Raw genomic sequence first — 27251 nt, 5'->3', positions numbered from 1 at the left:
TCCTTTAATGAGTCTCTCTCCATCCTGGTCTCCTTCAAGGACCCTGGAGACTTTCTTTCTCTTGCAGACTGAGAAGTACACTCTCTCTGGGAAGCCCATTTGCTCCACATCTCCCTTCCCTTCCCTGTCAAAGTCTCTGACCTCATCTCCTCTGAACAAAAGCACCTTCTCACTGGAGCCCTGTCTCTGGAGCACTTAAGCCATATTTATATGTTGCCACCATCAGCAACGTCTCTAATCTACCTGCCTCAGTAGGGGTCTTGATAAAATCTTCTCTCCCAACTCTGACCATCTCCTCCAGCACCAGCATTTGTCTAGGAGAATACTAGTGAGAAAAACAAAACCCTTGATCCCTGAGTTCAGCTGTAAGCTCTCATTTCAGAGAATTTTTAAAACTATAGGTGTTTCAGTGCTGAACTTCCTTCCTCCTTGCTGCAGGGCGTGAACAAGACAAACAAAGGACTGGATCTGCAGGGAGGAGAAACTGTGACTCAGGTGTCTTTCCTGTTCTCCGAGCTCACCCGGCTTTTGAAAGGCACCTCTGCCGCTCTCTGGGTGCGTTAACTCAGAACATTGGGACGTGGAGCACGGTGGGTGGGAGGGAGAGATGGGTAAGGTGAGTGGGGAGAAAAGAGCCAGGGAAGGGGGAGAGTGTGGGAGAGAGCAGGTGGTGACAAGGAGTGTTGGGCATTGGGTAAGACACGGAGAGAAACCAGTCCTACCAAAATGATTTTATTTACTTAAATAGCTTATCCCAGCTTTCCTGGGGAGGGGAGAACTCATGCCTGCAAAAAAATTGCTAGCGCCAAGAGAGCTTGAATGAAGCACAAGGTAGAGTGTGCAAGGAGTGGTGCATTGCACTTGACTCCCTGCCTCACTCCCCTTGTTATCCTAATTAGCTTTAATTTGTTAGTCTCTAAGGTGCCACAAGGAGGACTCCTTGTATTTACTGACAGACTAACATGGATACCCCCCTGAAACTTATCCCTGTACTCAGCAGCTCCCATTACAATATAAACAGAAAATGTTACCAAATAAAGCAAAGCCAAAAATTACTCTTGACACTGAAGTAGTGGCTGCAAATCCAGCCACTTTGTCTAGGAAGGCCCCGCCTGGGCAAGCATTTACATCTATTAGTAGTCCTAAAAAGAACAGGAGTTCTAGTGGCACCTTAGAGACTAACCAATTTATTTGAGCATGAGCTTTCGTGAGCTACAGCTCACTTCATCGGATGCATTCAGTGGAAATTACAGTGAGGAGATTTATATACACACAGAACATGAAAAAATGGGTGTTGTAAATCTCCTCACTGTATTTTCCACAGCATGCATCCGATGAAGTGAGCTGTAGCTCACGAAAGCTTATGCTCAAATAAATCGGTTAGTCTCTAAGGTGCCACAAGTCCTCCTTTTCTTTTTGCGGACACAGACTAACACGCTGCTCCTCTGAAACCTATTAGGAGTCCTAGCGACTTGGGTTTTTAATTCTGTTGCAAGTTAGAGAGCTAGCCTGCCCGTCGCTGGAAAGCTTTTTCTCCATTCTTCCCCTCAGGCCGAAAGCCCTCAGGATTTGCAGCTTTGTGTGTGTGACACCCACGCATTTAACGTCAGGGAAAGCACCGTACAGCCTGCGTTTCGCGAACCACGTCCGGCCTCTCCTGTGTGACAGCCGGAGCTGAAGCCAGCGCCGTTCTCCCAGGGGGAGCCTGGGCCAGGGCTGGCGTCCCTCCAGCAGGGGGCCCGAGTCGGGAGCCAGCGCGAGCCTGGTGGTGGCGGCGGCCGGCAGGGGGCGCCGTGGGGGGCGCGCGGCGGCACCACGTGTCCTGTGAGGTCAGCGCAGGAAGCGCTGGCGGAAGCGCGCTGCTGCGGCCCTGGTGCCAGGCCGCTGCTGAGTCCCGCGGGCGGGCGGGGGCCGGAGCCTGGGCTCGAGACCCGGCCGCGCCTGGCTCGTCGCGCGGACAGGTGAGGGGCGCCGCGGGGCCGCCCGGCTGGGCTTGCGGGGCGGCGCCGGGCCCGGCTCTCGCCTCGCCCCGCCCTCGGGCTGGCGGCCCGGCCCGGCCCGGCCGCTCCCTGCCTGCGCGGGGGCCGCTGTCCGCACCTGAGCGGGGAGCCCGGAGCCCGGCGTCCGCCGGCCGCTCCCTTACCCTGGCTTCTCAGCGTGCGAGGGCCCAGGCCGAGCAACGGGCTGCCCCTGAGCCCGGCAGCCGAGGCCGCGGGCGGCGGCCCTGGGGCGGGGGGTCTTCGTCCCTCTTCGTTTGCTGCCAGAGTCATTCGTGCCCTTCCGGGAGAGTTAACGCCAGGGTCTCTGTCCCCCCTTTCTCGTGCTGCTTTAGCCACCCAGCGCCATGAGCCGGCCTCCCCTGCAAGTCCAGACATGCGGCCCCTGGGAGATGAAGGAAAGGCTTGGGACAGGGGGCTTTGGCAATGTCCTCAGATGGCACAACAAGGTAGGGGTTCCCTCCCCTCTGCGACGGGGAGAGGCTACTGGTCCCTCATGCGCCAGTCGCACTCAGCACCCGCTCACGTGCAGCTGGGGACAGGGCCGTCCTCAGGCACGCGCAGCATGTGCGGCTGCGTGGGGCACCCAAAAAGCTGGGGCGCCGTTGGGGCAGCCGGTAAGAGCGAGTCGGCCCCCGCACACATAGCGCGCGCTGCGGTCTCCTTAGGCGGGGCCGTATTCACAGAGCCACATGCGCTGACGCGGCGCATTCTGCGTGAGAGGGGGCGCAGGGGTCTCCGCAGGGAACTGTAACTCTCCTCTGCCATGAGGTGGGCCGGGCGGCTTGGCATCCTTCATCCCTCCACCCCCAGGCGGAGCCCAGGCTGCCACAGTGTCTGCTGCGTACAAAGCTCGGTGTGTGTCAGCAAGAGGGGGATTCTTCTGGGGGTCTGCGGGTGGAGATGGGGGCTGTGCCCCCTTGACACACTGGGGTCAGCGGCACTGGCTTGGGACCGCCTTCAGTGGAGCCCCCGCCTGCCCCTCTCCCGTCCCTCAGTATCCCCCCTCAGGTAACTTGGGAGTATACAAGACAAATCAGACTCCTCAAAGGGGTACAGAAGAAGATCCAGAAAAGAAATTTGAGGTTGAATTTTTTAATTTTATGATGGATAAAGCAATATCTGCTGTTGATGAAAGGTTTAATACCTTACGAGCACACCATGAACAGTTTGGATTTTTGTATCACATAACTAAATTCGGCGAAATAGTAAAACAAGAGCAGCTAATGACAGTGCAAGAACCTAGAGAGCCTCCTGAAGCATGGTGATAATTTTGATTTAAATGGACTTGAACTGTACGAAGACTTGAGTACATTGTCTGTCATCAATGTTGCCACATGCAAAGTTGGTGATGGACATTGTACAGTTTATTTACACCAGCAAACATGTTGACATATATCCTAATGTGTACATTGCCACTCGTATTCTGCTGACAATTCCTGTAACAGTACCATCAGGAGAACAGAGTTTCTCAAAACTAAAGCTCATTAAAAACTATCTCCGCTCTACAATGAGTCAGGAATGCTTGACTGGTCTTGCTATTCTTGCAATCGAACAAGATATCACTTGGTGTTTGTCATACGATGACATTATTTCTAATTTTGCAGCCAAAAAAGCCAGAAAGATTGCTTTTAATTAAAAACAAATCCTTGTTCCAATACCTCTTCATAGTAATTTCCAATAAAATGTTGACAAATTTAAAAAATATTATTTGCATCATTCTGTCAATAAATCAGAATTTTTTCTATAGCTCTGCTTCTTTCGTGCAAGTATAGTCCATCAGCATTATAGTGAGCTTAATTGGTTTAAACTGTTTTTAATAAAGTGCATATGGCAAGTTTTCCCATACTGTTAGCTTATGTTTGTGTGACTAAGAGCAAGTTGGGCATAGGGGCACCAGTTTAATAACACTGAATAGGGCCCCATAAATCCTAAAGACGGCCCTGCCTAGGGAGTAAGAGCTTTGGCACCATAAGGTCAACCTCCAGCTCTCTCAGCTCTCTTGCTCTGCTTGCAGCCTAGACTGTTCCATTGTGTCTTGGAAGCAAATGACTGCTGGCTGCTTCCTATGATGTTGAACCCCAGCAGCCAGCTAAGGCTTATGGAAAACAACTTATCTGAGAACCAGTTCCTTGAGTTGTGAGCATGACAGCTCTGCTGGACTCTTGTCTCTGCTAACCTGGCCTCCGGACACATTCTGTATGAAAAGAGAGGTGAACTTCCATGGTTCAGATTTTAGCCTCACTGTGGAGACTTGCAAGCATGAGCCTGAAATTCAGGGTACTATTCTGGTTTTGAGGGGGGGTGGGGCAAGAATGGTTGTCTTCTGTTCTGGTGCACATTTGGTGCCCTAAATGACTTTCTCCCTGGGAGGGGCCTTGAAGAAGAGCTGGGAGGATCCCCAAGAATAGCCTTACATTTTTTTGGGCCACTATATCTTCTGTTGGTCCTCACAATACTTCCCTCATGTAAATATGTGTTTGTCCTAACTCTCTCTGTGTCTGCGCAGGAAACAGGGGAGCAGATTGCTATTAAACAGTGTCGTCAGGAGCTAAGTCTCCGAAATCGGGAGAGATGGTGTCTGGAAATACAGATAATGAAAAGGTAAGCACTGTGTGATTCTTTACTCCTTGATATCTTGCTCAGTAGCTGAGGGGCTTAGATTTGTGTGTAGAAGGGTCTGAATCCGTGAGGGTGGGGAGAGGAGGGAAGGGAAGGGATGGTGATGGCCACTGTCAAGCACTTTGAAGGTGAAGTCTGTTTCTTGACATGTCTTCTCCATTGACTGTTTCCCCAGAGGGAATCTGTTTTGGTAGGAATCAGTGCCGCTGCCTTTTATTTACTTTCTTCTGTGTTTGTGCATCAGCATCATCAGTGATGTGAAATAAGCTTTAATAATTTGCTGCTGCTTCTGCAGAGACAGTGGGGAAACAAAAGTGCTCATGCTCTTGTTTTGGAGCACTGTCGTGATAATTGGACCTACAAATTTACCGTAATTGTGAGCTCAACTGTAAAAAGTGAATGAAAGCTTATAAAAGGTCACAATAACTTATAATAATGTTGATTGGAAAAAGGTGTGAAAGGGAGACAGGTTGAATTAGTCCTCATGAAAAGGCCTGCCAATATAATTGAAGAACTTTGTTAAGAGCATGCACGGTAAACAAGGTTTCAGAGGTTGCAAGGTTTCAAGGTTGCATCCGATGAAGTGAGCTGTAGCTCACGAAAGCTCATGCTCAAATAAATTGGTTAGTCTCTAAGGTGCCACAAGTACTCCTTTTCTTTTTGCATGGTAAACAAGACTGTGTGACACCAAAAGTTGGTGTGTTGGCAATTAGATCTAATTGGTGGACAAAGTAATGAGATTAGTGATGAGTAAAGATATTCCACCTATCACTCCTTTTGGGGTCCTTTAAAGAAAGACTTCAAGGAAAAAATCAGTGGGCGAATTGCACCATCTCAGCTACTACCCCCTCCATCTCCTGGGATCCTTGTCCTTTGTTATCCTGACTCTGAGAGAGGCACTCACCAGACTAGGGCAAAGAGAGGGACCCAGGGGAACATCACCATCTCTACTGGCTTTGGCTGAAACCCAAACACCACCGGGTCACCACTGTAAGCCTTTCTCTCCCCCTGCCTCCTCCCCACGTGTCCTTTTCTATCCCCCTCCTTTCTCTTTCCCCAAAAGGACAATTATTTTCATTGTTAATACCACTGAAGAGTCTCTTAAACAAGGGTGTCTTTCCTTCTAGAAACTCTTCTCTGCGAAAGGGATGTTAATATGAAAGCCTTACTGAAAGCATTTGAAATGTAAAGTATTCGCTGTTTTCCCTTTCTTGTGTCTTCAATAAAAGGTTAAAGTGGTGTTTAATATTGTTTGCCATGGTACTAAGCAGCCTGAGGTCTCTGTACAACAAACCTTATTTAAGACTGACACTCTTGTTAACATCTCTGTGCTCTTATATTCCATCGAAATACAATAGGGCCCACAAAACTAGACCCATGTTTTCAAAGGGGACTTTACTCATGCTCCATTTGAGCATCTGTAATGTAGCATGTGCTGCCTACAGTGCTTGTGAAGTGCATGCAGAAGGGTTTGTCATACAAGGAGATTTCTAAAACATTTTTCAGCTTTTAGCTGAGCCCAGTTCAGCAATAATGGGAATGCGGTGTGCTGAATGCAGGTCACATTTCTGGGGGGAAAATGTCACTCACACCCCTTTTCTAAGGCTATGTCCTGTAACTTGCATCTAGATCTGCCCCTGGTGCTGAGGTCCATGGAGGTTGGGGCTGCGTTTGGCCCCAGGAGCCTGGGGGCAGTGCATGTTAAGGAACTGCTTCACCTCGCACCTTCTTATTTGTTGTTGTTCCTGTGCTGTCTTCTGTGAGTGTCCTGCACATGCACGGAAAGCCCCATCAGTGCAAGTTACATGACTTTGCTAGGTACCCAGTTTCCAGGCTAATTTACCCCACCGTTTATATCCCTGCTGAATGAGTCCCAAAGACACTAAGTGGCACCCACTTTGTGCAGGCTGCAATGGGTTGAATGTAGCCCTAACTTCTCATGGGGCTAGGAGCAGGCTGCATGTCAAAGTTTGGATGCTCATAGAGAGAATGAGGAAACTGACAGCTGGGAGACAAGTTAGGACTAAAGCCATGCCCTGGGAGGAAAGAGTGGATTGAGCAGGGTGAAGGAAGCTTTTGAAGTGCACTAGTTCTGTGTCCGAAGGGTTACAGTCCCATTGTGACCTTTCCTAATACCTACCTGTGTGTGAGACTATAAAGCTCTTGTTTGGATGATCACTTTTCAGGATGCTGGCCCTTTCCGTTATTGCTTGGGAGGAGGCTGAGATGAATTGATTCCAGTGATCTCATGCTTCCCTCATTTCCTTTCCTCAGACTGAATCATCCCAATGTGGTGGCTGCCCGCGATGTCCCCGAAGGGATGCAGAACCTTGCACCAACTGACTTGCCTCTGCTGGCCATGGAATACTGCCAGGGTGGAGACCTTCGCAAGGTGAGGCTGATGATCCTGGGGGGGCAGGGACAGCTACTGGGGGAAGTGTAGGGTTTCTTCTGAAGAGGCTCAACTGTGATTCAGTGGGATTTCCCCAGCTGCTTCCACATGCTGTTGCCACCTAATCCTCCTGAAATGGGGCTGTGCCTGCTTGTGCCTCCTCTGAGCAAGTGGCAGGGTTGATCCCAGATGCATTTTTCATCCTTTTTCTGGATTTTTATTAGAAATTTTCCATTTCTGTTGGGCAGTGAGCAAATGTGTGTCTGTGGGATGCAAACGTAGAGAGCAAGGGATGTGTAAGAGATGGAGAACAGGATGTGAGTATGGCCCAGAACATCCCAGACCAGGTCAGTGAGTGAACCTCTGCCCAGAAGTGATAAGCTCCCCTCTGTCAGCAGGAAAAGTAACTTGTGTTTTTTTTGGTCATCTTGTTGTTTTTCTAACTTTTGCTAAAAGCCCAAATGCAGATAGTGCCCAAAGCACATGGCTGCAATTAGGGAGACTGGTGCTTGGCTGGCTAAGCCAACTGCTGCGGGACACGGGGAAGGAAGCTGTGAAGGGGTTTCTTCCTCCTGGAGGAGCTGGTGGAGAAGATGATGGCAATTTCCCTATCTGTGGAGAGGGAAATACTGTTTGAAGTTGTAGTTTTACTATTTAAGGACCTGATCCTGCACACATTTACACATCTGAGTAATGCTACTGAGTTCTGCAGAGCTACTCACATCCATAAGCATTTGCAGGATTGGGGCCAAACCCAGGACTGGGGCACAGAGGAGATTAGTTTACACTCTGTTTTGATCCTCTGCAGTACTTGAACCAGTTTGAGAACTGCTGTGGCTTACGGGAGGGAGCCATTCTCATCCTGCTCTCTGATATCGGTAAGTGAACATAACAATGGCCATACTGGGTCCATCTAGCCTAGTATTGTGTTGTTCCAACAGTGGCTGGTGCCAGATGCTTCAGAGGGAGTGAACAGAACAGGACAGTTATCCATCCTCTGTCATCCAGACTTGGCGGCTAGCAGTCAGAGGTTTAGGGACACCCAGCGCAGGAGGTAGCATCCCTGACCATCTTGGTTAATAGCCATTGATGGAGCTATCCTCCATGAATATATTTAATTCTCTTTTGAACCTATAGTTTTGGCCTTCACAACATCCCCTAGCAATGAATTCTACAGGTTGACTGCATTGTGTGAAGAAGTACTTCCCTATGTTTGTTTTAAACCTGCTGCATATTAATTTCATTGGATGATCTCTGGTTCATGTGTTATGTGAACGGGTAAATAACACTTCCTTCTTTGCTTTCTCCACACCATTTGTGATTTTTATAGACCTCTATCAAATCCCCTATTAGTCATTTTTTTTGCCAAGCTGAACAGTCCCAGTCTTAATCTCTCCTCACATGGAAGCTGTTCCATACCCTTATCAATCTTCTTGCTATTCTGTGTACTTTTTCCAATTCTAATATATCTTTTTTTGAAATGGGACGACCAGAACTGTGTGAAGTTTTCAAGGTATGGGCATATGAGGAATTTTATCTAGTGGTATTATATTTACTGTTTTATTACCTAGTCCTTTCCTAATTCTGTTAGCTATTTTGATTGCTGTTGCACATTGAGCAGATGTTTTCAGAGAACTATCCATGATGACTTCAAGATCTCTTTCTTGAGTGGTAACAGCTAATTTAGACCCCATTACTTTGTATGTATAGCTGGGATTATGTCTTCCACTGTACTTTACTTTGCATTGATCACTGAATTTCATCTGCTATTTTGTTGTCGAGCCATCTAGTTTTGTGAGATTCCTTTGTAACTCTTCGCAGTCAGCTTTGGACTTAACTATCTTGAATAATTTTATATTGTCTGCAAACTTTGCCACCTCACGGTTTACACCTTTTTCCAGATCATTTGAGTACGTTGAACAGCACTGGTCTCAGTACAGATCCTTGGGGGACAGCACTCTTTACCTCTCTCCACTGTGAAAACTGACCATTTATTCCTACTCTTTGGTTTCTGTCTTATAACCAGTTCCTGATCCATGAGAGGATCTTCTCTCTTATCCCATGACTGCTTACTTTGCTTAGAGCCTGAAGGACCTTGTCAAAGGCTTTCTGAAAGTCTAAGTACGCTATATTCACTGAATCACCCATGTCCACATGTTTTTGACACCCTCAAAGAATTGTAATAGATTGGTGAGGCATGATTTCCTTTTACAAAAGCCATGTTGACTCTTCCCAACAAATCTTGTTCATTTATGTGTCTGATAATTCTGTTCTTTACTAGTTTCAACCAATTTGCATGGTACTGAAGTTAGGCATATCAGCCTGTAATTGCTGGGATCACCTCTGGAGCCTTTTTAAAAAGCAGTCATTTCATTAATTGTATGCCAGTCATTTGGTATGGAGGCTGATTAAAGCAATAGGTTACATACCAGGCTTATGCTCAAATAAATTGGTTAGTCTCTAAGGTGCCACAAGTACTCCTTTTCTTTTTGCGAATACAGACTAACACGGCTGTTACTCTGAAACATACCACGGTTAGTAGTTCTGCAATTTCATATTTGAGTTCCTTCAGAACTGTTGGGTAAATGCCATCTGGTCCAGGTCATTTATTACTGTTTAACTTATCAGTTTGTTCCAAAACCTTCTCTATTGACACCTCAGTCTGGGACGGTTCCTCAGATTCGTTGCCTAAAGAGAATGGCTCAGGTGTGGAAATCTCCCTCGTGGGAATCTCCATTACATCCTCTGCAGCAAAGACTGATGCAAAAAATTAATTTAGCTTCTCTGCAGTGGCCTTGTCTTCCTTTAGTATTCCTTTAGTACCTTGATCATGTAGTGGCTCCACTGTTTGGCAAGCTTCCTGCTTCTGATGTACTTGGAAAAGAATTTGCTGTTAGTGTCTTTTGCTAGTTGCTCTTCAGATTCCTTCTTTTTAGGTCTGCCTAATGCGGCTTTATGGCAGCAGGGCCTGCCGCTGTCCTAGTCTGGGAAGGGAGCCATTTTAGTTCCATGAGTCTTTTCCACCTGGGGGAAGTTAGGTGTGTGATCCTGGATGCCTCCCCTTTAGATAGGTATCTCATAGTATTTTCCTTCCTGCCTTGCTCTGCAAGCCTCCCCAGAAGGGAAATGGCCTCTGACTTGTCTCTGACATTGGGATGTGGAAAGCAGTGTGTTTCCTTTCCCAGCTCAAGGGATTTCCTGGGAGGTGCTAGGCAGGATGAGCGAGTTCCAGCTTGTGTTCTTCATAGGGATTCCCAGCTGCAGCCCATCCTCGGGGCTAGGGTGGGCCCCTCATCTCTGCATTGACTTACATCATCACCATAGCATCTGAGACTGATGGGAATGCAGACTGACACTATTATGGTGCTTGTTGTGGACTGTTTGCTTTGAACAGGCCCCCTTTCCTCAAACATATATCACCCTAAGTGACCTATGGTAATGAGGTGATGCCCCCAGCACAGCCAGCCTCCAGTCCCCAAGCATGAGTATTTAGGGATTGGGGACAGGTGAACCTCAAAGATCTCTGCTGTTGTGGTGAAGCATGGGACGGAACCATCTCCAGGGCAGCCAGGCCCCCATCCATGTGGAACTCTTTAGATTAGAACCAAGACCTTGGTTCACACGTGGAAGCAGCAGATGGGAAGCCAGTGCCGTATTGGTGCCCAGGTGCAACCTGCTCTCACTAGCTCACTCTTGGGATGGCTCAAGCAGCGTGACCTGCACTAGCTAAAGCCCCAGTGGCAGCCCTAAGTCAAATGCACCATTAATCTGTAACTATGTGGGGGAGTGTCTTTTGTTGTCTCTGGGGCTTCCTGATGCTAGATTCAGGGGATGGCTGGCATGAAGTGGGTTGGTTGTGACTCTTATGTAGGTCTTGGCCGATACAGTGTATTTCGGAGGAAGGAATTTAAAAAGTGCCTGTTGGGCTGGTGTGGGCCTGGGGTATGAGCAAGAGGAGGAACAAACTGCTCTTCCTGGAGGCACAAAAGCTGAACAGAATCTCCTCCTCCTGCCCCTCAATCTGAGAACCTCTGGCCCAGTGACAGCTTTTGTTTGCCTCCCCGGTTCTCATTCTTGGCCCAAGGAGAGGCTGAGGACTGGTAACAGAGGTGGGGGTGTCATGCTGAGAGGACAGGTAGTGGAGGGAGCAACCCCGGGTATAATGATCCAAGGCCCTGACCCTGGTTAGCTAGAAATGTTCCCTTCTTCTCAGTAGTACCCCTAGTGGCCCAGCTGAAACCCTGGGATCGGGCCATGCTGGGGATTAGGCAGCATCCTAAGGGTTAAAGTCACCTCTTGAGTAGCATGATTGTTGGTGTCTCCCTGAAGTCAGGCTAGGCAGACTGACGCTCGTAGGGGAGTTTCGGGGCACTGGATTCTCTTCTGCGCTCTGTGTCGCCTCATGAGCGATGTGGAGGGAGCGGGAAGTGAGTCCCTTTGAGTCAGTGCTGGGAAGTGCAGCTGCAGGCTATGGAAATGCTGCTAGCCTCTTCCTTACAAACAGCCGGAGTGAGCTGTGTCCCCACCTAATGGCTGCAGGGTTTTGCTCAGGGATTGGCTTGGCTGAACATGAAAAACGCAGGCTTTGGTCCCAATTCTCCATCCAGCCTGAGTTTCTCTTGACACAGAAAAGTGGGGAAGTGGCTCTGATATACCTCTTTGTGCCTGCCCATACCCTGGGGTGATCGTGTTGGCTCAGCATAGCTGGAGTGTGTCGGCCCTCCAGCCATGACTCTGTCCCCAGGCATACCCTCTGCCTTTGGTGGTTGTGAGCCAGGATGGTGCAGAGATGGCTATGCCAGATGGATGTGGTAGAAGTATTTCCTGGTGGGGCAGACTGCAGCTAGCCAAAGGACTCCCACAGTATTCTTGTCAGCAAGTTAAGGAAGTATGGGCTGGATGAATGCACTATAAGGTGGGTAGAAAGCTGGCTAGATTGTCGGGCTCAACGGGTAGTGATCAATGGCTCCATGTCTAGTTGGCAGCTGGTATCAAGTGGAGTGCCCCAAGGGTCGGTCCTGGGGCCGGTTTTGTTCAATATCTTCATAAATGATCTGGAGGATGGTGTGGATTGCACTCTCAGCAAATTTGCGGATGATACCAAACTGGGAGGAGTGGTAGATACGCTGGAGGGGAGGGATAGGATACAGAAGGACCTAGACAAATTGGAGGATTGGGCCAAAAGAAATCTGATGAGGTTCAATAAGGATAAGTGCAGGGTCCTGCACTTAGGATGGAAGAATCCAATGCACCGCTACAGACTAGGGACCGAATGGCTAGGCAGCAGTTCTGCGGAAAAGGACCTAGGGGTGACAGTGGACGAGAAGCTGGATATGAGTCAGCAGTGTGCCCTTGTTGCCAAGAAGGCCAATGGCATTTTGGGATGTATAAGTAGGGGCATAGCGAGCAGATCGAGGGATGTGATCGTTCCCCTCTATTCGACATTGGTGAGTTCCTTTACTACCTTTAGTACCTTTTTAGCCTCCTTTAGAGGCCTCATCTGGAGTACTGTGTCCAGTTTTGGGCCCCACACTACAAGAAGGATGTGGATAAATTGGAGAGAGTCCAGCGAAGGGCAACAAAAATGATTAGGGGTCTAGAACACATGACTTATGAGGAGAGGCTGAGGGAGCTGGGATTGTTTAGCCTGCAGAAGAGAAGAATGAGGGGGGATTTGATAGCTGCTTTCAACTACCTGAAAGGGGGTTCCAAAGAGGATGGCTCTAGACTGTTCTCAATGGTAGCAGATGACAGAACGAGGAGTAATGGTCTCAAGTTGCAGTGGGGGAGGTTTAGATTGGATATTAGGAAAAACTTTTTCACTAAGAGGGTGGTGAAACACTGGAATGCGTTACCTAGGGAGGTGGTAGAATCTCCTTCCTTAGAGGTTTTTAAGGTCAGGCTTGACAAAGCCCTGGCTGGGATGATTTAACTGGGAATTGGTCCTGCTTCGAGCAGGGGGTTGGACTAGATGACCTTCTGGGGTCCCTTCCAACCCTGATATTCTATGACTGAGGGCAATGCAGACTTGGCCTGGCATGGCACAGTGGCCATTGGATCATCACTGATTTTAGGACAGATGAGGCGCGGAAATGCTGAGCATAGCACTTCCTCTCTCTAAAGTGGGCTTGGCCCTTACAGCCCGTCTCCCACCTGGCTGCCTCATTTCCTCCTTGCTGCAGCCGGAGATCCCCTAGGTACCTGTCTCCTGGGGGGATGCCAGGAGGAACTAGATTGGGATAGGGAAGGGGTCAGTGAGGATTTTCCATGGATGTGATGGAACTTTCATGTATGCAAAGAGGTCAGCTGCCAACAGAACAAGCTCTGCTTCCATATCCTGGAGGAGCTGTACCCAGCTCCTGTCCCTGCTACTTCAGGGTACAGCGTATTGCAAGTGGCTTCCAGGCCAGACCTTCTCATTGTACTACATCCCCATCCCTGTTCTCCCTCACTGTAATCTCTTCTCAGCCATGTTTGCCTTTTAGAGCCTGCAGGCTTAGACTCTCTGGAGTAATGCTGGGAGGTGTTAGTTGTGCTGAGTAACAGCTGTCTCTCTCTGTCTCAGCCTCTGCTCTCAGGTACCTTCATGAGAACAGGATCATCCACAGAGACCTGAAACCTGAGAACATTGTCCTACAGCAAGGAGAACAAAGGGTGAGTAGGAGCTCGGTGACTTTGGTCATATAGACAGTGAGTGGAGTGTACGGGCGGGAGCATGAAAGGGTGTGTGTGTGTGTGTGTGGGAGCGAGAGAGAGAGAGAATGACTAGGAGCTGAAGCTGAAAACATGATCCCTCTCAGAGATCTCGCAAGCTAAAACGACTAGCCCCAATGAGGGTGTCTGAACATGACACTATCTGAGAGGTGGTGGTGGGGTTCATCTTGTAATTCTTGGTATTTATACAAACTGCTAACTAATGATTTCTCTGAACATCCAAGTACTATGAATTGTATCCTTCTCTTTCCCCCCATCCCACCCTTTACAGACTGGGAAGTGAGGCAGAGAGGAAGTGACTTTGTCAAAGCCAAAGTGATAATAGGTGTCAGAATTGTGTGGAAATTGGCTGGGGGTGTGTGTGGTTCCCGGCTTACAGACCGAGCTCAGACCATCAGATATCTCTGCCTCTCTGACGCTTCCTTGATATGCAGAAGCAATTCCTATGAGGCTTTAGTTTAAACACTCTGTGCCTAGTCCTGGCTGTGTGATGAAATGGTGGCTGCACTGCTGCAGACTGCCACTCTAAGCACGACTATTTGGATTGCCCATTCCCAGTCAGGGCACCATGGGGTGGCACATGACACCTCACATGGTGGTTCCAAGGGAGCATTAAGCCATCTCTATGCTCCCCTGATCCTGGGGCCAGGTTGGACTGCAACATACACCAGAGTAACTAGGGAAAGTTATGGCCATGCCCACTTTTCCCTGGTCACATCCCCTACATAGGGATAGCAGGGGTGCAGCACAGGAGTTCTTATAATGTGAGGATTCTCCCCACTTGATGGCTATGGTAGCGTTGTGCCACCAGAGGCACAGATCTGGCCATCTTTCTCACTTCTCCTTAAGGGAGCATGAACATCTCCTCAGGAAATAGAAATAAACTCCTATTCAAAGGCCGGAGTGATCCAGCTCTCTTAGGAATGTCCCTCCATTCAGACTGGGCTCTATTGTAAGTCAGCAATAGTATCTCCAGTTCCTTGCATCTCAAGCTCATAATGACCCTGAGGAACTGCTTTACCAGCAACTTTGTGCTTGTGATCATGCAAGAGTGCAACACTGCCTTGATGCTTCCTGCCCTTTCTCCCAGTGCTTCTGAGTACTGAAATCATCTGTTCTCTCTAGAGAAGTGCATGCTCTCATTGCAGAATGTGTTTTCAGTCCTCTTACTCCCTGCCATCTGTCTCTCTCAGTTAATACACAAAATCATTGATCTGGGGTATGCTAAGGAGCTGGATCAGGGCAGTCTGTGCACTTCCTTCGTTGGGACACTGCAGTACCTGGTAAGGAGTGGATTTAGCTTGTAGTGTTGCTGTGACCGGCAAGGTCTGTGGGGCAGAGCAGGAGGAGGGAGCAGGCACTGTAATCTGGCTGTGGGGTGGGAGAGGAGTCCCAACCATGCAGGTGTGGATGTGTTTGGGATACACGTGCTGAAGCAAAAGAACAGGCTGTATTGTTGCTCTTTGCCAACATTTGGGTTTTCACATTTCATTGCTAACTTTCTCCTGTATAGAGGGTATGAGTTTCATTAGCCCCTAGGACTGGGTCAAAGAGGCCAGTAAGGTTCCTAAGTGATAAAACACTTAGCAGGAGCTTTCCACAGTGATGCGCAAACATTAATGAACATCCTAGGAGGCAGGTGCAGTTGAGGTCTGAGAGAAAATGGCTTAATCTTCAACCTGTGTTGGCTGACCCAGGCTCCAGAGCTGCTGGAACAGCAGAAGTACACGGTGACAGTGGATTACTGGAGCTTTGGCACACTGGCATTTGAATGCATAACAGGTTTCAGACCATTTCTGCCCAACTGGCAGCCTGTGCAATGGTGAGTAAGCTGGGGCCAGACAGGGAGGAGGAAGTTCTTATAATGTGGCATCCAAACCATTGTCCTGTTTTCATGGTGTGCGAGGGAAGGGGTTCTCAATTTTAGGGTTAATCATTGTTTCATGGCCTACTAGGGATTTGAACTTAGGCATTGTAAGAGCTTTCCAGGCTTCAAACACTTGACTGTCATGCAGCTTGAGTGGTTCCTGGGGCTGATGGAATTAGTATCTCACCCTTCCCATTAGGTTGGGGGAGTTGATCCCTTCACTTGAGAGTGTTGAATTGGCTACCAGGTTCAGTCTTCCCTGGTAAATCTCTTTGTGACAGACCTAGGTTATCTATGGGACCAGTGGGATTGACACTCTTTGGGCAAACAATTAACCTGGAGCAGCATCAGCGTATCTGCTGTCAGGTTTAAATACGAGTTGGGATGTTTTGCAGGGGAGTTGCAAATGTCTGAATAAGATACCTGGGACAGATTTTGTTAGCTGTGTGTCTGTGTTTTCAGCAGCATCTCTGTGTTGTGAAATAGGCTAGAGGGTAATGTGTGTCCTGGGAAGGGTGAGGTGCAGTTGTGATCATGCAGAGAGATCACAGAACCTTCTTTACTTTGTCACTGTACCTGCTTGAACTCCTTAGGCACACAAAAGTACGACAGAAGAGCGAATTGGATATTGTTGTCTATGAAGACTTGGCTGGAGAAGTGAAATTTTCTAGCAGTTTACCATATCCCAATAATCTAAACAGGTGAGGAGTAGGACCCAAATGCATCCTATGGGGATAAGATGGCTATCTCCTCCTGAGAATAGGAAGGGGTCTATTTTGTTTCTATGACCTTGCTGATCTCCTTGAAAAATTTAGTACCCAGTGCACATGGTACCATCTGGCTGAAGTTTCCGTAGATGAAAACAGGAGGATCCTGTTAGCTTGCTGTAGAAGGTTCCATGCTCCTTTCTCTGTTCTCCAGTTAAGAGATTGGGAGGGGGAAGTCTGAGCTTCGCATCTCTTTTTGTAGATGCGAACTGGTATGGCCAACTGAAACACATCTTTCTTCTCTGGTTCTTGTTTCTGCCCCATAGCATTTTGGCTGGGCGGCTGGAGAAATGGCTGCAACTCATGTTAATGTGGCACCCGCGGCAGAGAGGGACAGACCCTGTTTATGGCCTCAATGGCTGTTTCAAGGCATTGGATGATATACTGAACCTAAAGGTGAGTCTTGGGACTGGATTTTCATGGACAGACCAGTGTCCAGAGAGTACAGCTTATGTTAGCCTATGAGAGAAAAGCAGGCTAGACATGGGGCTAGGGAAGGATGTGAGGAAACCCCATTAAGATGGGAGAGGCTGGTTTGTAAAAAGGAAAAGCACTGCTGAGGGCTGGTCTGAGCAAGTATATCCACAAGAGTGAGTACTGTTATTTAGTACCAGGCTATAACAAGAAACACATACTGAACTCTTACATCAGTAGATCTCAAAGCACATTCAAAGGAGGAGGTCAGTATTGTTCTCCCCAAATGCAGAGCTGACCCGCAGGGAGTGGAGCTGCAGAGAGCTGTCCAGTAGAGCAAAGATTTGTGGCACAAAAATGGACGGACCCCACAGTTGGGAAGCCCCTTCTGTACTGAATTGGTCTATGTTGTGGTGAGATAATGTGGATGGTTTATTTTAGGCTCTCTGGGGCTGCGGATTGCTGAGTGCAGAATGACTGTAGAGTTTGGTCCTTATGGTGACTTCAGAATTGTAGAAATGTAGGACTGGAAGAGACTTCAAGAAGTCATCAAGTCCAACCCTTGGTGCTGAGGCATCAAGTAAACCTAGACCATCCCAGACAGGTGTTTGTCCAATCTGTTTCTAAAAACCTCCAATGATGGGGATTCCACCACCTCCCTTGAAAGTCTGTTCCAGAGTTTAACTACTCTGAGAGTTAGAACATATTTTCCTAATATCCAACTTCAGTCTCTACTTGCTGCAGATTATAAGATTATTACTTGTCCTACCTTCAGTGGACATGGAGAATAATTGATCGACATCCCCTTTAGCACAGCCCTGAACATATTTGAAGACTGTTATCAAGTTTCCCCACAGTCATCTTTTCTCATGATTAAACGTACCCAGTTTTTTAATCTCTCCACATAGATCAGGGTTTCTAAACCATTTGTCGCTCTCCTGGATTTTCTCCAGTTTGTCCACATTTTTTCTAAAGTGTGGCACCCAGAATTGGACACAGCACTCCAGTTGAGGCCTCATCAGTGCCAAGTAGACCAGGACAGTTCCCGCAACACTCCTGTTAATATAGTCCAGAATGACATTAGCCTTTTTTGTAACTGCATCACATTGTTGATTCGTATGTAATTTGTGATCTACTATAATGCCCAGCTTGTTGTCAGCAGTATTACTACCTAACGAGTTATTTCCCATCCTGTAGTTATGCATTTGATTTTTTTTCTTACTAAGTGAAGTACTTTTGAACTTACCTCTATTGAATTTCATCTTATTGATTTCAGGCTAATTCTCTGATTTGTCAAGGTCATTTTGAATTCTAATCCTGTCCTTGAAACCCCTCCCATCTTGGTGTCATCCATAAATTTTGTAAGCCTACTCTCCACTCCAGTATCCAAGTAAAATATTGAACAGTACTGGACCCAGGATTGACCCCTGCAGTGTGAACCCACTAGATATGACCTCCCAGTTTGACAGCAAACCATTGATAACTACTTTTGAATACAGTCTTTCAACTAGTTGTGCACCAAACTTATAGTAACTTAATCTAAATTACATTTCCCTAGTTTGCTGATGAGACCGTCACTGTGTCAAAAGTGTTACTAAAATCAAGATCTATCATGTCTGCTGTCCTCCACCCCCCCCTCCCCCATTAAGATAGTAATTCTGTCAAAGAAGAAAATCAGATTGGTTTTGCATGATTTATTCTTGACAATCCATTATTTACTGGTTATTCCTTATAACCCTATTATCCTCTACATGCTTAGAAATTGATTGTTTAATAATTTGTTCTAGTATCTTTTCAAGTATCAAAGTTAGACTGACAGGTCTGTAATTCCCCAGGTCCTCTTTGTTCCTCCTTTTTAAAGACAAGTGGTTTGTCCAGTCCTCAAAAATAATGCTGATGGTTCCAAGACTGCTTCAGTTAATTGCTTAAGTACCCCAGGATGAATTTCATCAGGCCCCGCGCACTTGAGTACATCTAATTTATCTAAATTTTCTTTAACCTGGTCTTTCCCTATTTTGGTGTCTGTTCCTGCTCCCTTGTTGTTAATGTTAAATGTGTTTGAGTATGTGGTCACTGTTTAACCAGTTTAGTGAAGACTGAAGTAAAACAAGCATTAAATACCTCAGCCTTCTTGTCATCCGTTATTAGCTCTCCTTCCCCACTAGGTAGAGAACCTACACTGTCCATCTTTATTGCTTGTGATGTAGCTAGGTGTAATGCTCTGATTTTGTTCCTATATGCTTGTTACTCTTTTGTACTCCTCATTAGCCATTTGTCCATGCTGCCACCTTTTTATTATAATCCTTTTTTATTTCAGGTCATTTAAAGAGCTCCTGATGAGCCATAGTGGCCTCTTAATATTCGCCCTGTCTTTCTTTCGGATCAGAATAGTCTGAAGTTATGCATTTAATAATGTCTTCTTGAGAAACTGCTGGTTCTCCTGAACTTGTTTAACCCTTAGATTTTCTTACTTACCAGTTCTGAGTTTGTTAAAGTGTGCTTATTTTGAAGCCACAAGGGGACCTAGATTTTTCTGGAGGCTGAAAGATAGTCACTTGGTAACAATCAAGGGAAAGTACTCGGGAAAACTAGCAATGGTTTATGTGGAATAGGATGTGTTTGGCATGTGGAAGGGCGAAGTCCAAGACACACTGGCTTCTTCCTGGTCAGCTGAGGAGAAATATTCACTGACCCAGGGCTTTTCCTGTCTGTTATTTCACTGAGCATCTATGCCTCTCTCACTCTGGTGGAGGGAAGGGGAGTTGCTGGTCCCATTTTCTGTGTCGCGTGGCCTCCCTTCTGTCTGATACAGGTCAAAGACCTTAGCATGATGTTGCCAAGCAGCCCCTAAAGTGGCCATATGAACCTGGTGTTCCTTGTTTACTTCTCCATCACCTGGTCTGAGTCCTGGCATCTCTGCTCAACCATGACCTCCATGCCCTAGCTTCTTCCCATGTCCCACTTCTTTTCTTGCAGCTGGTTCGCATCCTAAACATGGTTACTGGCACTCTGCACATGTACCCTGTGACAGAAGAGGAAACCTTGCAGACTGTGAAGGCCAGGATTCAGTCAGATACTGGTATTCCAGAAGAGGAGCAGGAGCTCTTGCAGGAGGCGGGGCTTGCACTATACCCTCAGAAATTGGCTGTTCAGTGCATGGCTGACAGCAAGGTGAGCCTGGGGCTGAAACCTGAACACCTGCTGGCCAAGCCTGCGCCTGCACTCTGAGCACCTACCCCAGTCTCACACTCCCACCTGTTTTCACTGAAGCAAAGCAGTCCTCCCTCCTGCTGCTCACACTATCCTGGGCCATGGCAAGCCAGCTGGCTCTGAGTTATTTCAGTGGAGGCTGCTTGGGAATACTGTATCGGAGAGTACTGAGATAGGTCTCATCTCGGCAGGTGAATGATGCCACAGCCACGGACACAGACCTCCTCTTCCTCTTTGACAACCGTAAAGTTGCCTATGAGAGGCAGATCTTCCTGCGGCCTCATCCAGAAAGTGTTGACTGCATCCGTAAGGACTTCCCCTGGGCATGGGTTATTTCCAGGGGGAATCAGCAGAGAGCTTGCTGTATATGTGAGCTGTAGGGGGAGGACATTCGCTCTTGAGAGCGGAGTGGGCAGCGAAGCAGATTGTCATAGCATTCAATCTCAGGGGCGGGATTTAATTGAGGGTAGAGAAGAATCATGACCCGTTGAGTTACTCTCTCAAACTGTGGCCAGTTGCAGTGAAATAGCCTTTCTAGTGCCCAGATGGGATATGATGGGCACAGAGACTTGGCTGTGCAGGCTCAAGAGGAGGTGGCACCCTATCTCAGACTTGGATTGGGTGGTGCTAACTCCTAGCTTGTAGCACTGCTCCGGTAAGTCTCTCTCTCTCTTTGTTGTTTTAAAACAAACAAACAAAAATATGCTCTCTCTGTGTTTCCAGTTCAGGATCCAAAGAAGAATCTGTCCTTCTTCCAGCTACGGAAGGTGTGGGGTCAGGTCTGGCACACGATTCGGACTCTGAAGGAGGACTGTAACCTGCTTCAGCAGGGGCAGCGAGCAGCCATGTACAGTGGGGGTCCCTTTGGGAATAGTTGGCTCCACTTAGGCCTCCTGGCTAGAGGGAGATAACAGGAAAAGAAACCTGCTCTACAGTGGTGTAGGAATGAGGCGCTATCTGGGTGGGGGAAGTTCTTGGTAAAGGTGGAGTTATTTGCAGTTAATGGAGAGCTAAGAGCTGTGGCCTCTAACCCTGTTGTCTTTGTGCCATCTCAGCTACACTCAGCCCTGTTCGTTTGTCTTGGTGACACAGGAAAATGTGGGCTGATCATGGGTCAACTGGAGAATACTGGGGTCTGTAAGCTTGAATGAGAGTGGCTCTGAAAGCTGCATGTGGGATCAGTTGGGACACTGTGTGCAGCTCCTATGGGGCTGGACCCACGTGACCCTTCTCACTGTCTCCACAGGATGAATCTGCTGCGTTACAATAGCAATCTCTCCAAGATGAAGAATTCCATGGCCTCCCTGTCCCAACAGCTGAAGGCAAAGCTGGATTTCTTTAAAACCAGCATCCAGATTGACCTGGAGAAGTACAGTGAGCAGATAGAGTTTGGAATCAGTGAGTACAGCCCCTGTGACATGCAGGGGAGTCCTCCATCCGCTCCCCCAATCCCAGCATGGTAGCTTCCTTTCCTCACATGCAGCACACAGTAATGTACTTGTTTCTTCCTTCTTTTTTTGAGCCTCTGAGAAGCTGTTGTTTGCCTGGAAGGAGATGGAGCTGGCTGTGGAGCTTTGCGGGCGGGTATGTTTCTAGATTTAGGTTTAATTGCTTGCCTGAAAGAGGCAGCTTTCTGCGGCTACCCTGCATTTTCATCCTCCACTCCATGGCTGGACTGGCCTTCCTTTGTTTTAGGTTGCATCAGTTTTTCCTTGTCTACTGGCCTAGTAGTGTAGCCCTTTCTGTATTGGGAAGGGTCAGGGAAGAAAGATATGGAGGCGATAAGGAGAGGATTTCTAATGTCTAAACTGAGAGATACTTGTAACAGGCCCAATTATAGACAAAAGCAATTGTACTGTTGTCAAGGGGACTGTCACTGGGGTAACGAGAAGACTCACCAGGAGGTTAAAACTGAAAAGGAAAGTGGCTGGCTGGCAGTGCTCAGAAAGACTTTAGGAATGGAAGTGTTAATACCCAATTCTAAAAGTGGGGATTCTTCCCCATCTGCTCAGTGTGTGCACTCACCGGTCCCAAATACTGGGACTGAGTGACAGGGTAACTTGAGATGGCATCTGAAATACAGAAGTCTACTGAAAAGTGGCTTCTTTGGTGACTGTCCTCCTACCTGCCCACATACATATCATCTTTCCCCCAGAATACAGGGGGACAGAAGGTTTCTGCCTAAGGAGTCAATGATCCTGTTTCCTGGCATTAGTATATCACAGGTTGAGATAGACACTGGATATGAGGACTGGGATGCTGATATCTGAGGGGTAAGGTTAAGGGTATTGGTGGGTGAGGAGAGAATTACAATAGCCCTTCGGAGCAGCTGAGAGGAAATTTTGTTCCCCTTTTTGTCATTAGCTGCAGGTTCACCTTAGAATGTGAACAAACAGTGTCTCTTCACCACAAGCTGAGCTATGGTATCGAAAGCGGCAAGATCATTAGAAGGGGCCAGTTTGAGAAGACCAAATCAATCTATTTATATCAAAGGGAAATCTTTGCACAAGCCCTTCTTCCCTGTCTAAGGCTGTAGGATTGTGGATGAAAAGGGAAAGCAACTTCTCTTCCATTTAAGGCCTTTTAGAACCAGAGTCCCTCACCCTGTGGCTGGCCTATGTCTGAGAGTAATGTTGTTAACTGAAGCTCCTTCTTTCAGGAGGAGGATGTGGATCAGCTGGTGAAGAGGATGATGGCCCTGCAGGCAGACATTGTGGACCTGCAGAGAAGCCCACTGGGGCGGAAGCAAGGGGGCACCCTGGAGGATCTGTAAGTTGGAACCCTCTCTAGCCTGTGGTGCTAGCATTTCTAGCACAGTGGCTCTTTTCTGAATGTGGCAATCAGAGGCACCTGCTCAAAGGCCCAAACCACAGGCTGGGTTGGCAGGGCCTAACAAAAGCCTGCACTGGACTGTTGAGATGACTCAGCTGTCTGGCAGCATGGTCAGGTATGTGAAGTGTTTTTGAGAGCCCTTGTTCCAGAGAAACACTTGTGCCTTTTATTTTGTAGGGAAGAACAAGCCAGAGAACTTTACCGGCGACTGAGGGAGAAGCCAAGAGGTAAAGAACCTGTAGCTGCTGTTGTCTTGTTGCTGTGTGTGTGACAGTTAATTGGAACGACCAATAAACAGCATTGAGAATTCTCCATTCCAGGCCTGTGGCCCACACTCCAACATATGGTCTCTCTCCTCTTTTCCAGTTCCAAAAGAGCACTGCTACCCCTACCCCAATCGTGGCTGCCTGGGAAAGAGGTGGTACTTCAAAGCGGGGAGGTCAGCTTTGCTCGCTTGACCAGTTGGTTCTAGCAGCTGGCTGCCTCTTCAGGATGAATCCATTTTGGGCCCTTCTTCCCAAACCACTGCTGAAGACATGTGCCCCTGCTTGTGCTGTAGGCAGGACTCTTGCCCAGCCCTTCCTCCTTATGACCACAGACCCATCCCCCAGTATAATCTCTGGGCTACAACCCCCTGCCAAGTGGCCTTTTTCCAAAGAGCTACAGAAACCATGACTGATTCTTGTACTCTCTAATGAACTCACTCTCTGCCCTCACTGTTTCTGATCCTTTTTCGTCTCTCTAGACCAGAGGACCAGTGGTGACAGTCAGGAAATAGTGCGACTGCTCCTGCAGGCAATCCAGACATTTGAAAAGACAGTCCGTCTAATTTATGCTCAGCTCAGGTGAGTCCCAGAACATCCATTTTCTGGAAGATAGACAAGGAATGCTGGGCAACCTTCTCTGTTGCTCTTACTACAATGAGGGGATGGATGTATTAGGCTCAGTAAGACAACTTCACAAATTAAGAATCATGTTCTTCTCCAATTATTAGGAGTTAAACAGTTGGAGCTGATGGAGTTTCTAACTGACACAGTGCAGCTGCTCATCTGACCTGATTATTATTCTTTACAGTAAGACAGTAATTTGCAAGCAGAAGGCACTGGAATTGTTCCCCAGAGTGGAGGAAGTGATGAACCTGATGAATGAAGATGAGAACACAGTTGTCAAGCTTCAGGAAAAACGACAGAAAGAATTATGGAACTTGCTGAAAATTGCTTGCGTGAGTGAAACAGAAGTGAATGGTCTATTGAACCTCCCCCCTCCCCCCCCCTTTTTGATGGTAGAGACTTGGATGAACAAGTGCAGCTATATTCATGAGCCTGCACTGGCTTTAGAACCCCTTCTTTGAAATGCTGTGGGCATTTCATCACCGGTGTTGGGAATTTCACAGGGGAAACCCTCCCCTCTCCCCCCCCAACACAATTACGCTCTTTGTTCTTTTCCAGGGCATTTATAGATTAAGGGGGTGAGGTTCTTTAATTGCTCTAAAGAACATATGATAAAAGATTTTTTGAAAATTGTTTAATTCTGAGGGAAGATAATATTCTGCAACTTTAGTGGGGTGACCAGGTACATGAAAACCTGTTTTGGGCTAAAGGCAGCATGCAGAAAAATGCTGCGTAGAACATGAAGTAAAAACGGGATATCCCACCTCCCTCTGTTGAATTTGGTTTGAAAATCTGGGCCTATCTTAATATTAAAGAAAACCTCAAACCCTTACTTGCCATTAAGAGAAATGGCAGAACTTGCTCCTGGAAGTAAGTTTATGTAGAAATAAAGTGCATGCAGCAATCGGAATCTGCCTTCTCCCTTCAGAGTAAGGTGCGTGGTCCTGTCAGTGGCAGCCCAGAGAGTATGAATGCATCACGGCTTAGTAACCCAGGCCATCTGCTGTTGCAAGTCCCAGCTGTAACTTACAATAAAAGGTAAAGTGAAGAATGATGGAGTTGCATCTGTGCATATGTTAAAAGGGACACATTGTTTATCTATGGTTACAGTTAACACCTAAGATTACTGTTAGCTGACAGGGATTTTTAAGATTACTTTGGGCACATCTAGTAGAGCTGAAAGGTGTATAAGTTCCAGCTCAAGGAGATGTACACATTTACTCCTGGGGGAATTGTGCCAAAAAAACAATGTAATCTCACCAGTTTCAATTATTTTTGGTAATTTATTTCAAAATACCTGTTAGCAAGTATGTCTAACAATACAGACAAAAGATTCAGAAATGTTTTTTGACAAATAGATTCCTTATTAGGCATATTAATACAAAACAATATTTCCTCCACCCTCAGAAATAGTGCAAAGGCTGGGGAAAAGTCAGAGGTAATAGAGGAGCTGAGGGAGAAGGAAATAATTGCTGAGAAAAGTACAGAACAGGATTTTTTGTATGTACGCGCACCTCCCTCCCTATATGTCTGTGCCCCTGCAACTCCACTCCCATTCAGCCCCTGGCCTGCTGCGTTCAGTCACCACAGTGGGCACAAAGTTAAAAATCTGCACAGCTCAATTATGTGCTGAATTCCCCCAGGAGTAGCTTCCCAGAATAGGATCCTGTCTGAAACACTAGGTACCTAGGCTGTGGCTAGACCTTCCTGCTGCTTGAGCTATGCTCTTACCTTGTTTTAGAGAGAACACACATCTCCTTGAACTGGAATTATACCTTCCAGCTACAGTGTAAATGTGCACTTCATGTCTAATCAGTTCCCCTGTGGTTTCTGTCTCAACAACAGGGAGACTTAAATATTAAAATTTCACTGTGAAACCACATGGCAGGGCTGGACTTTAAACAGTGTCCCTGTAAAGCACAATGGCAGTGGGAATTTGCACATTCACTGACAAATCAGGGGATAAGCAGTTGTAATTGTGGCTGGTTTACAGGAGTAAATTGAACCAATTCCTCCTTGGTTAATTAAAAATGTAATAGTCTGGTCCCTTGATTTCAGAAATTCAGAGCCAGGCTTATTTTGCGCATCAGGTCCCATTCTAGTGTTTGATTTCTGGACTCTTTTCATTAGTGCACAGGGATATAAGCTTGATGCCATGTTGAATGCATTTTCTAGGTCACTTTACCAGTAAATCTTAAGGTGCTATGGACTACAATAACAACACTTTTAGTTGATGTAAGTGGGACTGCGGCAGCATACAAAGGATTACAGTTTAGTCTTTGTTGCTAGCTTGAGTACATATCCCTGGTGTACAGGTACTATGCAAGGTTGGAAAAGGCAGCTGCACCTCTAACACTTGAGAGACTTCCAGTTTCAATTGGTGTAATCATTTGTACAACTTTCTTTTTCAGTGAGGAACTACTGATGGAATCACAAAATCTCTGCAGCCAGTTAGAAAGTGTGATGCATGACACAATGAAGGATCAGGACCAGAGCTTTATGGTAACAACTTCTATCACTTTGAACAATAAGCATACTTTTGGGAGGAGTGCTGGCCAAGCAAGATTGTGGAAGGGCTGTAAGAATACATCTCTCGCCTCTGCCATTAGTATATGCAGTGTGTTACATATCTCATTCCCTAAACAAAAGGGGGTTACTGAAATAAATATTACAAGAGACTGTCAGTAATACATTATATGAAGCAGCTTCTATTGTTTAAGTAAACCAGGAAAAAAAGTAAAGCCCTACATCCCTTCCCCTTCAGTAGGGCACTTTTTTTTTTGCCATACAGTTTAAATGCCCAAAATTATGTACTTAAATACTATAAGAGAACCCAGTATATTTGCTTTGGGTTAGAAAGATGGCAGCTAAACTCTAATCAGTGTTTCTGTGCTTCATTTTTAGTCTCTAGACTGGAGCTGGTTGCAGCTTGAAGGGGAAAACAGAAATAAGCCAGAACAAACCCAGATGTAAAAATCACTTCAGTCACAGCTCGGGACAGATGAAGCATGACAGACATTACTCCACATGAAAATGAAACCCCCTGAACTCTATTTATACTACCATCTAGTGGTTTCATGGTGACATGTATTCCTATTTTTAAGGAAAGCTGACAGCCTAATTTTAACAAAATTTAGATCACTCTCACTGTTGTTTTTCCCACAAATGTACAGCAGGGGGCATGAGAAATTTCTTACTCACCCTATAAAACAGCAGCTGAAGATACTTTGTCATCTTCCACAACTCCCATCCACCTGCTGTGCTACCTTTCCTGACATTTATGAAAAAAAGCACTGAATTTACTGATTTGGCTAACCATGCTGGGTTGCACTTTTTCTCAAGTGTAATGTCTGTACTTACCGAATACTTGTTTCCTGTATGGGAACGAACTACCTGAAATATGTAAACTTTTGGTTTGCTCTATTTGAATGTTAAATAAAATTTTAAAAGGAGAAATATTTTTCACTATACTATACAAGTGTTTGAGAATTGGGCTAAGTCCCTCAACAATAAAAAACCACACATCACTGACTGACTGTGCCTGAA

At 46.8% G+C, this 27251-nt stretch overlaps 1 protein-coding gene across 2 annotated transcripts; it reads left to right on the top strand.

The window, feature by feature from the left end:
• The first annotated feature begins 1806 nt into the window (after positions 1-1806).
• IKBKB (inhibitor of nuclear factor kappa B kinase subunit beta) lies at positions 1807-27232 on the top strand. 2 transcript variants are annotated; one of them, XM_084615344.1, is made up of 22 exons: positions 1807-1961; positions 2333-2446; positions 4507-4601; positions 6894-7011; positions 7820-7889; positions 13577-13665; positions 14919-15008; positions 15423-15547; positions 16186-16293; positions 16626-16755; positions 19750-19944; positions 20175-20289; positions 20707-20830; positions 21230-21381; positions 21506-21567; positions 22643-22752; positions 22993-23042; positions 23561-23660; positions 23890-24037; positions 24634-24743; positions 26117-26207; positions 26610-27232. In XM_084615344.1, exons 2-22 carry the CDS (start codon positions 2345-2347, stop codon positions 26676-26678), a joined length of 2253 nt encoding a protein of 750 aa, XP_084471470.1. In that variant the 5' UTR covers positions 1807-1961; positions 2333-2344; the 3' UTR covers positions 26679-27232. The 2 variants fall into 2 exon arrangements, with proteins under 2 accessions (XP_084471470.1, XP_084471471.1); XM_084615345.1 differs by lacking the exon at positions 2333-2446 and having other exon boundaries at positions 1827-1961.
• The last annotated feature ends 19 nt before the right edge of the window (positions 27233-27251 follow it).

The sequence above is a fragment of the Lepidochelys olivacea genome (genome assembly GCF_965140295.1).
Source record: "Lepidochelys olivacea isolate rLepOli2 genome assembly, chromosome: 26".
Classification (NCBI taxonomy): Eukaryota; Metazoa; Chordata; order Testudines; family Cheloniidae; genus Lepidochelys; species Lepidochelys olivacea.
This window is presented reverse-complemented; position numbering and strand designations above follow the sequence as displayed.